The 17,939-nt window shown below is 39.7% G+C and overlaps 2 protein-coding genes across 4 annotated transcripts in view; one reads left to right on the forward strand and one right to left on the reverse strand.

Moving 5' to 3' along the window:
* Window positions 1-323, reverse strand: part of LOC133642606 (guanine nucleotide-binding protein G(I)/G(S)/G(O) subunit gamma-7-like) — a 112,769-nt gene extending 112,446 nt beyond the window's left edge. Inside the window, exon 1 of the mRNA XM_062036896.1 lies at window positions 274-323. The gene's annotated coding sequence lies outside the window, so the exon portion shown is untranslated. The remainder of the gene's footprint in view (window positions 1-273) is intronic.
* Window positions 324-5,370: 5,047 nt separating this feature from the next.
* The window catches only part of LOC133642601 (deoxyhypusine synthase-like), a 122,612-nt gene continuing 110,043 nt past the window's right edge, over window positions 5,371-17,939 (forward strand). For all 3 annotated transcript variants that reach the window (XR_009824553.1, XR_009824552.1, XM_062036890.1), the window contains exons 1-5: window positions 5,371-5,575; window positions 13,616-13,777; window positions 13,868-13,989; window positions 16,291-16,387; window positions 16,491-16,577. Coding sequence is in view for 1 of the 3 variants with exons in the window: in XM_062036890.1 (XP_061892874.1) it covers window positions 5,381-5,575; window positions 13,616-13,777; window positions 13,868-13,989; window positions 16,291-16,387; window positions 16,491-16,577 (663 nt within the window). In the remaining 2 variants the exon portion in view is untranslated. The remainder of the gene's footprint in view (window positions 5,576-13,615; window positions 13,778-13,867; window positions 13,990-16,290; window positions 16,388-16,490; window positions 16,578-17,939) is intronic.

Here is a 17,939-nt window from a genome sequence, read left to right on the forward strand (position 1 = left end):
TTTAGTGATCAGTACTAGTTAAAATTACACGCTTCGCAATGATTCTTTGTTTTTCAGTGGCGGCACAAACCCGAAAAAAGAAAATAAATGTTGCTACGTAAACATTACGAGGATGTGTGGTTAAGCTAGTCGCATATTTTTGCTCTTTGACAAGAGCAAGCGATAGTTTTTAGCTAACCTACAAACCGGAAGTTCATATTTCGTTTAGTAATCAGTACTAGTTAAAGTTACACGCTTTGTAATGGTTCTTTGTTTTTTCAGTGGCGGACAAACCTAGGCTGACCATATTCTGAAATCCCAAAAAGAGGACACGTATACGCGTGCCAAGGCCGGTGTTGTACCGAAATCTGTTACCCATCGGAATTTGTAACTCCAGGGGGCGATGTTCCCATGGCGTTTGTTTGATGGTTAAACGGCAAGCCCAAAGAGGAGGAGAAGAAGAACACTTGCGTAAATGGCGTAAACTATCCTTAATGCTGAAACGTCAGTTGTCAGAATTTCAGCATTAATAAATTACACATATTCTGGAAATCAATGACTTACTTTCATTATAGTATGAGTCCATTGTATCGCGTAAATGGCGTAAACTATCCTTAATGCTGAAACGTCAGTTGTCAGAATTTCAGACAACTGACGTTTCATTCCATGATAGGTTTTAATCCGGAAAATGTATGTGTGTGAGAGAGAATCAACAGCTGATACAATGGACTCATACTCTAATGAAAGTAAGTCATTGATTTCCAGAATATGTGTAATTTATTAAAGCTGAAATTCTGACAACTGACGTTTCAGCATTAAGAATAGTTTACGCCATTTACGCAAGCGTTCTTCTTCTCCTCCTCTTTGGGCTTACCGTTGTACCATCAAACAAACGCCATGGGAACATCGCCCCCTGGAGTTACAAATTCCGATGGGTAACAGATTTCGGTACAACACAGGGACTAGGTGAAAATTTGCCAATGATACTCGAACTTGCTTTATAAATATATATATATTTAAATAAAGCATTTTTTCTCCTCTGTTGACAGCAGTGTTAGCGCTAGGAATTTTCCAAATGGGGTCCCAGGGACCCCATCAAGTCATAAAAATGGGGTCCCACAGTACCTTTTTGGGGTCCCACTTTTTTGTAGGCGTTTTGAAAACAAATGATAAATGTATGCATTATCCTGTTATCTCACATTCAATACTGTGTTTTGGAAAAAGGTTGTCATAAACGTTACTTAATTCATTAAAAAAAAAAAAATACAAAATGATAAATGACAAATGGGTTATACTTGTATAGCGCTTTTCTACCTTCAAGGTACTCAAAGCGCTTTGACAGTATTTCCACATTCACACAAGAAAACACATTTGTATACATATGTAAATGTATTCAGTTATAAACATTCATTCACCTTCTTCTTTCTTCATGGATCTAAACTTTACCGCTGCTGGTAGTTTTTTCTATGTTTTTATTGAATAAGTTGTAGGTGTATTTATTTCAGGATAAAAGTGTAAAAAGTGTTTTGCTTGGGTCATGAAATGATGATAATGGTGTGCCAGGGCATACATACATTTTATATTTAACGCTTAAATCTCTGGAGTCTACATCAACTTCACATCTATCCCTCATTTCAAATGTTTTAGTTTTTTTATGTTGTTTTTTTTGTTTGTTTGTTTCCGCCTTTTTTGTCAAACAATACTATGTGTTTTATGGCAAACACACAAAATATGCAAAATCTTCCACCAAAAATAGTTCTTAAAGTGGAATATTTGATGTGAAGTAATCAGAACCTTTGATAGGTTTGATAAGTTGAAAGAGCAATGACCGTTTGAAAGAAAAAAAAACAGCTTTGTTTTATTAGTCAACATTGCATCCATCCATCCATCCATCTTCCGCTTATCCGAGGTCGGGTCGCGGGGGCAGCAGCTTAAGCAGGGAAGCCCAGACTTCCCTCTCCCCAGCCACTTTGTCCAGCTCCTCCCGGGGGATCCAGAGGCGTTCCCAGGCCAGCCGGGAGACATAGTCTTCCCAACGTGTCCTGGGTCTTCCCCGTGGCCTCCTACCGGTCGGACGTGCCCTAAACACCTCCCTAGGGAGGCGTTCGGGTGGCATCCTGACCAGATGCCCGAACCACCTCATCTGGCTCCTCTTGATGTGGAGGAGCAGCGGCTTTACTTTGAGCTCCCCCCGGATGGCAGAGTTTCTCACCCTATCTCTAAGGGAGAGCCCCGCCACCCGGCGGAGGAAACTCATTTTTGCAACTGTTTGCAACTGTTTCTAAATTACATTTCACCTGTAAGCTTTTTTTATTTCACTTTTGTTATGTTTTTGTTTATTTTAATAGTATTTTTAGAATGTGCCGTGGGCCTTTAAAACGTTAGCTGTGGGCCTCAAATGGTAAAAAAAAATCTGCGTTCTTTCTGATTTCAATGCGTTAAAAAGACACAAAAAGTGCGTTAACGCCAACACTGGTTGACAGTATAACAAAATACGGTAAGTCACACTTATATTCTGTAACATTCACAGTTTTGGAAAAAAGTGCAGAGGTAGAAATATTCAAAATAACCTCTTGTATATAATCTAAACATAAATAATGCCTCAAAACAAGTTAATTAAATTTTAACAAAAAAACAGCAGACAAGCTCTCGCCCTGCACAGCTGTTTTGTGCTTTGTAGTGTCGATATGGGCTTGTAGATCTTTGGCCCCTTTATTTGCCACAGATACATACGTTCCTGCCTTGCACACAGTGCATTCTGCTTTCCATGTGTCACGGCCAGGACGAAAACACGAATACTTTTTCCGCAAATCATCCGTGAAGTTGCATTTACTTTTCGGCATTTCTTGTTTTCATGTCCGTCTCTCCACTCACTAGCTCTTGTTTCTGCGTGCGCACACCTTCACAGTTTGTTTTGTTTAACCCCTTCTTAACCCTGGATGTACTTTGAAAATACACGCAACCCTAACTCAAAATGCCGGACATTTGAGGCATTTAAGAATCCCCGCCCGGACACCCCGGACAGGCCTGCAAAAGAGGACATGTCCGGGGAAAAGAGGACGTATAGTCAGCCTATTTTAGCTAACCTATAAACCGGAAGTTGATATTTCCGTTTAGTAATCAGTACTAGTTAAAGGCCTACTGAAATGATTTTTTTTTATTCAAACGGGGATAGCAGATCTATTCTATGTGTCATACTTGATCATTTCGCGATATTGCCATATTTTTGCTGAAAGGATTTAGTATAGAACAACGACGATAAAGATTGCAACTTTTGGTATCTGATAAAAAAAGGCTTGCCCCTACCGGAAGTAGCGTGACGTAGTCAGTTGAACATATACGCAAAGTTCCCTATTGTTTACAATGATGGCCGCATGAAGTGAGAGAGATTCGGACCGAGAAAGCGACAATTTCCCCATTAATTTGAGCGAGGATGAAAGATTTGTGGATGAGTAAAGTGCAAGTGAAGGACTAGTGGGGAGTTGAAGCTATTCAGATAGGGAAGATGCTGTGAGAGCCGGGGGTGACCTGATATTCAGCTGGGAATGACTACAACAGTAAATAAACACAAGACATATATATACTCTATTAGCCACAACACAACCAGGCTTATATTTAATATGCCACAAATTAATCCTGCATAAAAACACCTGCGTGTTTATTATGCTAGCTCCTAGCTCCTCTGCTAGCTCCTAGCTCCATAGAACACGCCAATACAATTCAAACACCTGATCAACACACACAATCACTCAGCCCAAAAGACCGTTCACCTAACCCAAGGTTCATAAAGCTTATATATTTTTAAAAAGTTACGTACGTGACGCGCACATACGGTCAAGCTATCAAATGTTTAGCAGCCAAGGCTGCATACTCACGGTACCTGATATTCAGCTGGGAATGACTACAACAGTAAATAAACACAAGACATATATATACTCTATTAGCCACAACACAACCAGGCTTATATTTAATATGCCACAAATTAATCCTGCATAAAAACACCTGCGTGTTTGTTACGCTAGCTCCTAGCTCCTCTGCTAGCTCCTAGCTCCATAGAACACGCCAATACAATTCAAACACCTGATCAACACACACAATCACTCAGCCCAAAAGACCGTTCACCTAACCCAAGGTTAATAAAGCTTATATATTTTTAAAAAGTTACGTACGTGACGCGCACATACGGTCAAGCTATCAAATGTTTAGCAGCCAAGGCTGCATACTCACGGTACCTGATATTCAGCTGGGAATGACTACAACAGTATATAAACACAAGACATATATATACTCTATTAGCCACAACACAACCAGGCTTATATTTAATATGCCACAAATTAATCCTGCATAAAAACACCTGCGTGTTTGTTATGCTAGCTCCTAGCTCCTATGCTAGCTCCTAGCTCCATAGAACACGCCAATACAATTCAAACACCTGATCAACACACACAATCACTCAGCCCAAAAGACCGTTCACCTAACCCAAGGTTCATAAAGCTTATATATTTTAAAAAAGTTACGTATATATGCAAAAAAAAGTTGCGCACATACGGTCAAGCGATCAAATGTTTAGAAGCCAAAGCTGCATACTCACAGTAGCACGTCTGCGTCTTTGTCATCCAAATCAAAGTAATCCTGGTAAGAGTCTGTGTTGTCCCAGTTCTCTACAGGCGTCTGTGTATCGAAGTCAAAAGTCCTCCTGGTTAGAGTCTCTGTTATCCGAGTTCTTCCATCTGGACTGCATCTTTCGGGAATGTAAACAAAGAAGCGCCGGCTGTGTACTGTTGTTGCTGACTACGTTCGAAAAATACGTCCATTTCACACCGACAACTTTCTTCTTTGCTTGCTCAGCTTCCTTCTCCATAATGCAATGAACATGATTGCAACAGATTCACGAACACAGATGTCCAGAATACTGTGGAATTATGAAATGAAAACAGAGCTTTTTCGTATTGGCTTCAATGTGGAAGGCATACCCGTGTTCGCCGGGCTACGTCACGCGCATACGTCATCCTCAGAGGCGTTTCGAACCGGAAGTTTAGCGGCAAATTTAAAATGTCACTTTATAAGTTAACCCGGCCGTATTGACATGTGTTATAATGTCAAGATTTCATCATTGATATATAAACTATCAGACTGCGTGGTCGGTAGTAGTGGGTTTCAGTAGGCCTTTAAAGTTACACGCTTTGCAATGGTTCTTTGTTTTTTCAGTGGCGGCACAAACCCGAAAAAAGAAAATAAATGTTGCTACGTAAACATTACAGGGTTGTGTGGTTAATCTAGTCGCATATTTTGTGGATTGTGCAGCCCTTTTGAGACACTCGTGATTTAGGACTAGATTGATTGATAGATATTTTTGTTCTTTGACCAACCTTCTCTCCACCTGTCAGTTTTAGAAGAAGGAATGGCAGAACACGCCCCCTCTGTTGCCCTTGAGGCTGTTCATAAAACCACCAGCGACCTACCGAAGGACCTACGCATGATTAAAGGCTACGACTTCAACCAGGGTGTGAATCTCCAGGCTGTGTTGCAGTCATACCTCACCACGGGCTTCCAGGCCAGCAGCCTTGGCTTGGCCATCCAGGAGATCAACCGCATGGTGAGGATGCTGAAGGGAGTGGATTTGCCGATAAAGCCAGACCTGGGCAAAATACGGCCCGCGGCCCATTGAGACAGTGTTTTTTAACCACTACATACAGTCTGGTGTGCCGTGGGAGATTATGTAGTTTTACCTATTTGGGTTAAAAATATTTTTTGCAAACCAGTCATTTTAATCCGCAAATAATGTGCCGTTGTTTAGTGTCAGTGCTGTCTAGAGCTCGGCAGAGTAACCATGTTATTCTCTTCCATATCAGTATGTGGCAGCCGGTAGCTAATTGCTTTGTAGATGTCGGGAACACGTCGTGTGAGACGATGATGTGTTGTCGTGATCACAATATGCAGGCGACAGTGTGCAGGTAAAAAGGTATCTATGCTTAAAGGCCTACTGAAATGAATTTTTTTTATTTAAACGGGGATAGCAGATCTATTCTATGTGTCATACTTGATCATTTCGCGATATTGCCATATTTTTGCTGAAAGGATTTAGTATAGAACAACGACGATAAAGATTGCAACTTTTGGTATCTGATAAAAAAAAGGCTTGCCCCTACCGGAAGTAGCGTGACGTAGTCAGTTGAACATATACGCAAAGTTCCCTATTGTTTACAATGATGGCCGCATGAAGTGAGAGAGATTCGGACCGAGAAAGCGACAATTTCCCCATTAATTTGAGCGAGGATGAAAGATTTGTGGATGAGTAAAGTGCAAGTGAAGGACTAGTGGGGAGTTGAAGCTATTCAGATAGGGAAGATGCTGTAAGAGCCGGGGGTGACCTGATATTCAGCTGGGAATGACTACAACAGTAAATAAACACAAGACATATATATACTCTATTAGCCACAACACAACCAGGCTTATATTTAATATGCCACAAATTAATCCTGCATAAAAACACCTGCGTGTTTGTTATGCTAGCTCCTAGCTCCTCTGCTAGCTCCTAGCTCCATAGAACACGCCAATACAATTCAAACACCTGATCAACACACACCATCACTCAGCCCAAAAGACCGTTTCCTTAACCCAAGGTTCATAAAGCTTATATATTTTTAAAAAGTTACGTACGTGACGCGCACATACGGTCAAGTTATCGAATGTTTAGCAGCCAAGGCTGCATACTCACGGTACCTGATATTCAGCTGGGAATGACTACAACAGTAAATAAACACAAGACATATATATACTCTATTAGCCACAACACAACCAGGCTTATATTTAATATGCCACAAATTAATCCTGCATAATAACACCTGCGTGTTTGTTATGCTAGCTCCTAGCTCCTCTGCTAGCTCCTAGCTCCATAGAACACGCCAATACAATTCAAACACCTGATCAACACACACAATCACTCAGCCCAAAAGACCGTTCACCTAACCCAAGGTTCATAAAGCTTATATATTTTTAAAAAGTTACGTACGTGACGCGCACGTAGGTACGGTATGTGTTATGCTAGCTCCTCTGCTAGCTCCTAGCTCCATAGAACACGCCAATACAATTCAAACACATGATCAACACACACAATAACTCAGCCCAAAAGACCGTTCACCTAATCCAAGGTTCATAAAGCTTATATATTTTTAAAAAGTTACGTACGTGACGCGCACGTAGGTACGGTACGTGTTATGCTAGCTCCTCTGCTAGCTCCTAGCTCCATAGAACACGCCAATACAATTCAAACACATGATCAACACACACAATCACTCAGCCCAAAAGACCGTTCACCTAACCCAAGGTTCATAAAGCTTATATATTTTAAAAAAGTTACGTACATACGCAAAAAAAAGCCAAAGCTGCATACTCACAGTAGCACGTCTGCGTCTTTGTCATCCAAATCAAAGTAATCCTGGTAAGAGTCTGTGTTGTCCCAGTTCTCTACAGGCGTCTGTGTATCCAAATCAAAAGTCCTCCTGGTTAGAGTCTCTGTTATCCGAGTTCTTCCATCTTGACTGCATCTTTCGGGAATGTAAACAAAGAAGCGCCGGCTGTGTACTGTTGTGGCTGACTACGTTCGAAAAATACGTCCATTTCGCACCGACAACTTTCTTCTTTGCTTGCTTGGCTTCCTTCTCCATAATGCAATGAACATGATTGAAACAGATTCACGAACACAGATGTCCAGAATACTGTGGAATTATGAAATGAAAACAGAGCTTTTTCGTATCGACTTCAATGTGGAAGGCATACCCGTGTTCGCCGGGCTACGTCACGCGCATACGTCATCCTCAGAGGCGTTTCGAACCGGAAGTTTAGCGGCAAATTTAAAATGTCACTTTATAAGTTAACCCGGCCGTATTGGCATGTGTTATAATGTTAAGATTTCATCATTGATATATAAACTATCAGACTGCGTGGTCGGTAGTAGTGGCTTTCAGTAGGCCTTTAAACCAAAAAAAAAAAAAAAGTGAGTGCCCCTAAGAAAAGGCACTGAAGCTTACGGATGGCTATGCAGAACAAAACTATAACTGAACTGGCTACAAAGTAGGGCTGGGCGATATGGCCTTTTTTAAATATCTCGATATTTTTAGGCCATAACGCGATACACGATCTATATCTCCATATTTTGCCTTAGCCTTGAATGAACACTTGATGCATATAATCACAGCAGTATGATGATTCTGTGTGTCTACATTAAAACATTCTTGTTCATACTGCATTAATATATGTGACCCGTGCTGGCAAAATGAGTCGGAATACGCACAGGCTAATTTTGACCTACAGGCAAATAGGTGGAAAAAAATGTATCTTGGTTGAAATTGAGATTTTCACAAAAATGAGTCCATAAAGCCTCAATCTAGCGATCCCAATCATCGAAATAGCAAGAAAGCATTTTAAATCACCTTTATTTGAAGGTTTTGTACGAGGTATGTCTTCAGAAATTAGTCCTTTGTGTTAAAATTCCTTGAGAAAATCAAGTGTTTTCAACGCTCACTCGCGGCAATAAGGGGGAATCCCCCTAGCCATATTTGCTATCATTGTGACGCCAAGTTTACCTACTTTCTAAAAATGAGCATGGAATTCCCGATGACGCCATTCTGAACCAATAGAATTCGAGTTTTTAAACCTGTCCCGACGTAAACAAATCCGGCTTGTTGCTAACCGGTCGCTGTGAGGCGTACCCTCATTGGTTGAATCACCCCGCTCACCCCGCGCGGTGCATTGTGGTATCATGGCAGCGCCCTGATGAAAAACAACACACAGTAATTCGAGCGGAATATTTGGTGAAAAAAGGTGATTTTCGAACATTTAATTATTATTTTTGTGGATAAGTTAGACTGTTTTACATTCCGTAATGGATTTAGAAGGTGGAGAGGGTACACAGGCGGTTGCAAGTGCGCTAAATTCACTGCAGTCGGCGAATCTTCTTAGTGCTGCTGGTCAGGAATAGTACGGACAGCTGACCAGCTGACAAACTGACCAGTGAACAAAAAAACTGTGACATAACAGTGTTGAAATTTTTGTACATAACCGTTTCCAATAGAGTTTAATATATATTTTTCCTTTACACATGGGATTTGACATTAATTGTACCAATTTTGGTGTTGCTACAAGGACTTTTAAGGTATGGTTGCTATGGAGTTTTGTTTTGGAACATTCTGTTCTGGAACAGTAAATTTTAAGATGTTTTTTCTCAAAACGGACCCTCAAACTTGGTCGACTTCAATCGGATGTAACTCGGTCATTTTCTGTCCGATTCCAACAAACCATATATCATTTTGAAGGTCTTTAGATGGAGAATGTGTAAATATCAATAACTCAGTTTTTAAAATTTCCTCATTGTGACTCATTTTGCCAGCACAGGTCACATAAGCTCATTTTAAACTTTCATGCAGAGAGGGAAATCACAACTAAGTCAATTTAGCAAAAGTGTATTTATTAAGCAGTGGCACAAACATTCATGTCATTTCCAAACAGAAAGTGCAAGATTGTCAGAGACATTTTAAAACAAGCTATTAGTGCACTTTTGTGCATGATGTCACTAAGATGACATATCAAAATAACACTAAATTAAAGTGCACTTTTTGTACAGAACGCCACTACAATAGTTTAAAAACAAATAAAGTGCACTTTTGTGCATGATGTCACACAAGATATGTCAATAACTGTCAAATAAAAACGAGCTGCATAATAGGAAATCAAATTGTGTATGTCCTTCGCTATGTGGTAGGTTCCGGCGGACGTTATCTCCTTATGTCGTGGACTATTTTTTTCATACGGTGTTGATGTGGAAATGGTTGCCTCAGCATTTTGTTGGTGTGGCACCGAACGGAGATGTTGACATGCGGAGTAAGCACTCTTCATTCTCTAGCAGGTGACTTTTCAAATGATGCTACATATTAGCAGTAATGTTACTTTTTGTAGCATTACGCAGCTACGAATTTGCCCCACACTTGACAAATTACGGTTGTCTGTTCAACATCTTCCCACTTGAAGCCAAACCACCGCCAGACGATGGACCACGTGCTGTTTTTCTTGGGAATTAATTCTTCCTTCATTTGTTACCAGATTAGCACCTTCTTTCTCTCGTATTACCACTCGCACCACAGCTAACGTTACCCATTCCGCTACCTCTCTGCTCCGCGAGGGCGTATACGTATGTGACGTATGTAAGAAGGTGCGCTTGTTTTATGTCTCTCTGAGAAGGAGAGACAACAAAGAGTGAGAAGAGCCTGTAGTGTAATGCCTGCAGCTATAAGCAACTGCGTGAGAACGTATACTTGAATATCACGATATAGTCATTTTTTATATCGCACAGAGACCAACCCGCGATATATCGAGTATATCGATATATCGCCCGGCCCTACTACAAAGTAAACAAAAACAGAATGCTGGACGACAGCAAAGACTTACAGCGTGTGAAACAGAGACGGACGGCGTCCACAAAGTACGTCCGTACGTGACATGACAATCAACAATGTCCACACAAAAAAAGATAGCAACAAATTAAGTATTCTTGATTGCTAAAACAAAGCCGGTGCGGGGAATAGCGCTCAAAGGAAGACATGAAACGTCAACAGGAAAATGCCAACAAAACAGGAAAAGCCACCAAAATAGGAGCACAAGACAAGAACTAAAACACTACACACAGGAAAACGGCAAAAAAGTCAAAATAAGTCAGGGCGTGATGTGACAGTCGTGACAGTGCACCTACTTTGAGACAAGAGCTATAGTGATGCATGCTTGGTTATGGTTTAAATTCATATCCAACAATTGCGACAACCACTTTTTACTGTCAACTGAGTTAAATTTTTTAGTGATTTCTGCTGGTGGTGTGCCTCCGCATTTTGTCAATGAAAAAAATGCCCCTAGGCTCAAAAAAGGTTGAAAAACACTGCAAGAAGATTTTCAATCCGGCCCGCCGGACGTTCTACATAATTTTTTTAGACCTTTAACATCCAAACTGTAGCTGTCATTATGATGTGCAGTGCTGCTTTTAAATGACTGTAAGTCTTGAACCATAGAAAGTACACAATATTGCCAAAAGTATTTTGCCACCCATCCAAATGATCAAAATCGGGTGTCCTAATCACTTGGCCCGGCTACAGGTGGAGGAGGAATTATGGTGTGGGGTTGTTTTTCAGGAGTTGGGCTTGGCCCCTTGGTTCCAGTGAAAGGAACTTTGAATGCTCCAGGATACCAAAACATTTTGGACAATTCCATGCTCCCAACCTTGTGGGAACAGTTTGGAGCGGGCCCCTTCCTCCAACGTGACTGTGCACCAGTGCACAAAGCAAGGTCCATAAAGACATGGATGACAGAGTCTGGTGTGGATGAACTTGACTGGCCTGCACAGAGTCCTGACCTGAACCCGATAGAACACCTTTGAGATGAATTAGAACGGAGACTGAGAGCCAGGCCTTCTTGCCCAACATCAGTGTGTGACCTCACCAATGCGCTTTTGGAAGAATGGTGGAAAATTCCTATAAACACACTCCGCAACCTTGTGGACAGCCTTCCCAGAAGAGTTGAAGCTGTAATAGCTGCAAAATAAAGTTCTTCATAAAAGTGATAATATATCACATTGTAGGTGTTTATTACCCTTTGCGTTCATATTTTGCTGTTTGTTTAGTTTATTATTATTTCTCCGGTTGATGGTCAACAAAATAAACAAACAGTTTTACATAAACAAACAGATGTACATACATAAATTAAAAAAAAATGTTGCAGACCGAAAGGGTTTTAGCTGAAGTTGAACACTCTAGCCCAGACCTGGGCATTGTGCGGCCCGCGGGCCGCATCCGGCCCTTTGTACGTCCCTGTCCGGCCCGCGTGAGGCCAATTATAAATTACAAAATAAATTTTAAAAAGCATCTATTTCGAGTGTGCAATACAACGGTGCTGCTTTTGTTTTGAAAAGCGTTATTTGTATTACTTCCGTGTGGACGTATGCTCGTGCGCGCAGCGGCAATCTCAAATTACAAAATAAATTTAAAAAAACATCTTTGTCGTGCGTGCAATACAACTGTGCTGCTTTTATTTTGAAAAGTGTTATATGTGCGTATGTCCTGTGAGGGAAGGCGCACAGCGACAAGTGATGAGAAAAGTTGATGACGAATGGCGTGTTTTCAACAAGACAAGTAAAGGTAAAGCTGTGTGCTTATTTGTGGTACAGAATATAGTGTAACGACCTGCTGAAGTAGATGTTGTCTTCTTGAGTTGCGTAAATGAGGAGTGAGGAGACGTGCGTGTGGAAGGAACGAGATATGTTGAGCTGTGTTAGTATAGCTTGCTCAATAAAAGTTTAAAAAGAGCGTCAGACTTGCTGTGCACTTCTTCTGGACGCTACAATTGGTGTCAGAAGTAAAACTTTGCGCATACTGCACTGCTTGTGTGCTGCGTCATCGGGAGGTACGTGCCACGTGAGGAGCTCGCCGCAAAGAGAGAGAGAGAGAGAGAGAGAGAGAGAGAGGTGCAGCCACGCTGCTTGCCACGGGGGGAATTCCGCCCTCAATGAAGACTCCCAGGTTTGATGGCAAGGCGAACTGGGAGGCATTTCATCCCACTTCTGACATCAATTGTAGCGTCCAGAAGAAGTGCACACCAAGTCTGACGCTCTTTTTAAACTTTTATTGAGCATGCTATACTAACACAGCTCAACTTATCTCGTTCTTTCCAAAAGGAAAACCAATCCTCACTCCTCATTTCCGCAACAGCAACGCTTCCTCCTTCTTCGCCAATCACCTTACAGGCGTGCTACGTTCACAACGTTTTCTTATCTGGTTAAATAAAGGTTTTACAACAAAGAGGATGCAGGATGAAGTGACAGAAATTGAAATTTTTGTATTGTAATATACATCAGGAAGTGTTGTGTAAGAAAGTGTTAAAAATAAAACCATCAAAAGCCATCTGCTTTTGTATAAAGATAAGTTAGGTTAAATGAAAATATTATTATTATTATTATCTATCTTACGGTATATCAAAAATAATTTGAGCAAAATTTAATTGAAATATTGTCAGTGTGGCCCTCCAGCAGTGCTCGGGTTGCTCATGCGGCCCCCGGTAAAAATTAATTGCCCACCCCTGCTCTAGCCGCAATTTTTATAAAAATAATACATTAATATTTTGCTTTTTGTTACATTTTCGTTGTGTTTTGCTTGATTGTAAAAGATGTCTATGGAGGAGCTGGTCTGAGAAGTAAAAAAGGAGCGATGTTCATGTGTTGGTAATATTCAGTGTTTTATTATTAATAGTTAATATTGTAAATCCCACTGTCTTTATTTTAATTTACATTTTGGGTGTCCCATTCAGTAAAAAACTGTAAAATTCCATTCAGTTTTTTTAGGTGGTCTGTCATAACGTTTTCTAGAACTCTATCGGACATTGTGACTTTTGGTAGTGTTGTTCCTGGGGAAAAAGGAACCCAAACACACATACTGTACATCAGATTATTACAGGTAAATATGTATATATCACTTATACACACATACACATTGGCCGCCCAGATACATTTTTTTCCTCTCAATGTGGCCCCAGAGTCAAAATATTTGCCCAGCTCTGCTATAAGCAGACCAAATATGTGTCAATGTTGTCAATTGATTTTCAGATCGAGAAGCGCCTCGAGCCAGTTCCAGCAGAAGAAAATGAATCTAAAGCGTCTGGCGATGCGCCTCGCCGTCCAGGTTGCACCATATTCCTGGGATACACTTCAAACCTCATCAGCTCTGGAATCAGGGAGAGCATCCGATACCTGGCAGAGCACAAAATGGTACGTCAGCTAATGTTACTGCCATTTGTCTATTGACACATTTTAAAAAGAAAGTTTCTTGTAAATTTGTTTTTTTGGCCTTTTGGATAGGTGGATGTGATGGTGACCACAGCAGGTGGCATTGAGGAGGACTTTATCAAGTGTCTGGCTCACACCTACCTAGGAGACTTCAGCCTACCTGGCAAGGAGCTTCGCTCGAGAGGTATCAACAGGTGAGCAAATGAGGGTTAGGTGACAAAATAAATTATTTCATTATTTATCATATTGGGATTTTTCTCTACTTCCTTGGGGTCTACACAACATGTAATGGTGGTGCTTTGGACAAAAGTTTGCATAAATTTAGTTTTACGAACCATCATCAAGCCGCTTTCTGACTGTCTCTTCGGAATGCACTGTTTTGTGGGCGGTGGAACAGTATTTACATGCTCATGCCCTTTTCCAGGCCGAGCCCCTTTCGATTGCGTCTTCACCCTGTCAGCCATGTTGTAATTTTTAGCTCTTTCATATTTGATTCTATTGCCAGATTTAAGCAAGAACTATACACTACTTTTTATTAGAAATGGCAACATCGGAGAAGAAAAATAAGGAACTTATTGACTATAACACATAGACCCAATAATTAAACTTCAAAAAAGGGTCATTAGAATAATACACAAAGCGTGCTACTATGAACCTACCAATCCATTATTTATAAGTTATAATGTGTTAAAATTTTCAGATATTGTGTTTTTAAAAACAATGGAAATTATGTTTCGAGTAAAAACAACAGCCTTCCAGCTTGTATTCTTAGGTTATTTAAATTAAGAGGAGAAAACTATAATTTACGGGGGATATTGATCTTTGAAATTGGTAAAGTAAGAAGGAATATAAAATACAAATGTATTTCAGTTTTAGGAGTTGGTGGAACAAGCTCAGTGATGAGCTGAAGACATGTACCGTATTTTTCAGACTATAAGTCGCAGTTTTTTTCATAGTCTGGCCGGGGGTGCGACTTATACTCAGGAGTGACTTATGTGTGAAATTATTAACACATTACTGTAAAATATCAAATAATATTATTTAGCTCATTCACGTAAGAGACTAGACGTATAAGATTTCATGGGATTTAGCGATTAGGAGTGACAGATTGTTTGGTAAACGTATAGCATGTTCTATATGTTATAGTTATTTGAATGACTCTTACCATAATATGTTACGTTAACATACCAGGCACGTTCTCAGTTGGTTATTTATGCCTCATATAACGTACACTTATTCAGCCTGTTGTTCACTATTCTTTATTTATTTTAAATTGCCTTTCAAATGTTTATTCTTGGTGTTGGCTTTTATCAAATACATTTGCCCAAAAAATGCGACTTATACTCCAGTGCGACTTGTATATGTTTTTTTCCTTCTTTATTATGCATTTTCGGCCGGTGCGACTTATACTCCGGAGCGACTTATACTCCGAAAAATATGGTATATTAGCCTACTATCTAAATGACTTTAAAAGTCTTATATAAGTGTTATAATATAGACAACACATGATGTAAGTGTCTATATTAGCTATAATAGCCTACTATCAAAATGACTGTGTCGCAGGCTGAAGCAAATCGTCGTTGACAGAAACGTTGAAATGTAATATTTATTCTAAACATTTTTACAACATTAGAAACCATTAGTAAATCAGAGGCTACTCAGAAGGTGAGATAACTCCTGGAAATTACTGGCTTTTAATGGCCAAAGGTATAGATGTGTGTGTACAAGTTACTTTTAATAGATTTAATACAATCTTTGGCAAGCTAGGTAATGTTTGCTGTGATCTGGAACAACATGGCACACAAACAACTATCTGAAATACAGCCAATATTACATACAGATAATGTGTCATGAGACATGCAAAACTAAATTATATACAAAGAGGATAAAAGTAAAGGATATTAAATGAGCTCAAATATACCTACAAACGAGGCATAATCATGCAATATGTACATACAGCTAGCCGAAATAGCATGTTAGCATCGATTAGCTTGCAGTCATGCCCTGACCAAATATGTCTGATTCGCACTCCATACAAGTTAATAACATCAACAAAGTTCACCTTTGTGCATTCACGCAAAGCATAAAACTTTTGGTGGACAAAATGAGACAATGAATTAGTGGAAGATTTTACCTGTAAACAAATTGTTGAGTTTGTTTGTATTTTTCCCCCATCTTTTTCCATTTTCAATCCTTTTCTAAAAATGCTCCAGGGAGCCACTAGGGTGGCACTAAAGAGCCGTGGGTGGCTGACCCCCGCACTAATGAAAACCCCAATGTCGATTCGATGTCGATTAATAGCGCAGCCCTATTGAATAGAATAATTAATGGCACTGTAATCACATCCCAATGTTTTAGGCATTTAAAGAGTACTGCATCGGTCTAATAGCCAATCTAAGATATAAACAGAACTGAATACAACATTGTGCTTTGACGTTATGACACAGTTAAATGTCTGTAATGTGTAAAATTCTCTTCCATGATCTTTCTTCAAGGATCGGAAACCTCCTCGTGCCAAATGATAACTACTGTAAATTTGAAGACTGGCTCATGCCCATATTGGACCAGATGTTGTTGGAGCAGAACACAGAGGTGAGGATATTCACAGTAATTACATAGCTAGTTGAACTATTTACTTACTACTAACTTAATCTGTGATTACAGTAGTTGCAAATGAATTGAAATGACGTTATAGGGCACACGTTGGACACCTTCTAAAATGATCCACCGCCTTGGCAAGGAGATCAATAATACGGAGTCCGTCTACTACTGGGCATACAAGGTTAGTCTCCTGGTATTTTTGATGACTACCGTAAATGTTCCAATTGACGCTTCTATTCAATTAACACAACCTGTAGTTGTGTGGTGTATGAAAGCAAACAATTGCAGTGGTAAAAAAACATTGGCTTAACATGACTTACGTACTCTTTAAAACTATGGTCTTCAACAGGGGGTCTACAGAGGTACTGAGAACCCCTCTTATTTCATTGTATATGTATGTCTTATATGTATAGATCAGTGGTTCTTAACCTTGTTGGAGGTACTGAACCCCACCAGTTTCATATGCGCATTCACCGAACCCTTCTTTAGTGAAAAATAAAATGTTTTTTTTTTTTTCAAATTCAAGACAAAGTTATATGTTTTTGGTAACACTTTAGTATGGGAAACATATTCTAAGTAAGAAAGACTTAATTTATAGTTATTTGGACACTAGGGGAACATATTCTAAGTAAGAAAGACTTAATTTAGAGTTATTTGGACACTAGGGGAACATATTCTAAGTAACAAAGACTTAATTTACAGTTATTTGGACACTAGGGGAACATATTCTAAGTAACAAAGACTTAATTTAGAGTTATTTGGACACTAGGGGAACATATTCTAAGTAACAAAGACTTAATTTAGAGTTATTTGTACACTAAGGGAACATATTCTAAGTCACAAAGACTTAATTTAGAGTTATTTGGACACTAGGGGAACATATTCTAAGTCACAAAGACTTAATTTAGAGTTATTTGGTTAGGGTTAGGGCCAGGGTTAGAGGGTTAGGGTTATAATAAGGCCATGCCTAATAAGGCATTAATAAGTACTTAATGACTAGTTAAGAGCCAATATGTTACTAATTTGCATGTTAATAAGCAACTAATTAATGGTGAATATGTTCCCCATACTAAAGTGTTACTATGTTTTTTTACTGGTGCACAAAATGAACCATGCATGAACATCACCTTGTTCAAAGAACAAAACCAACACAGTGCATAAACTCACAACAAATTACACACCTGCAAATCAGTCTGACATCTGCTGTTGCCGTATCCGTAATACGCCGATAGGGAGAAGTTTTTATTTACACGATGAGTTGGGTGTGTTTTGACCTCCGCCGAACCCCTGAGGCCGACTCACCGAACCCCTAGGGTTCGATCGAACCCATGTTAAGAACCACTGGTATAGATATTATTATTATTTAGTTCACGGCAGTCATGCAGGATGTAGCATGCAGTGTGAAGCTTGTATGGTTGGCTTTGTGAGACAGACAGATGTACATATTTTCCACAGAAAAGTACCTTAAGTTGTTCTTTTTATTATTCTTTTTTAATTATAGTATTTAAGATAACATGATTGCCTTATGAGTTAATTTATGTAT

This window comes from Entelurus aequoreus, linkage group LG25, assembly GCF_033978785.1.
Source record: "Entelurus aequoreus isolate RoL-2023_Sb linkage group LG25, RoL_Eaeq_v1.1, whole genome shotgun sequence".
Lineage (NCBI taxonomy): Eukaryota > Metazoa > Chordata > Actinopteri > Syngnathiformes > Syngnathidae > Entelurus > Entelurus aequoreus.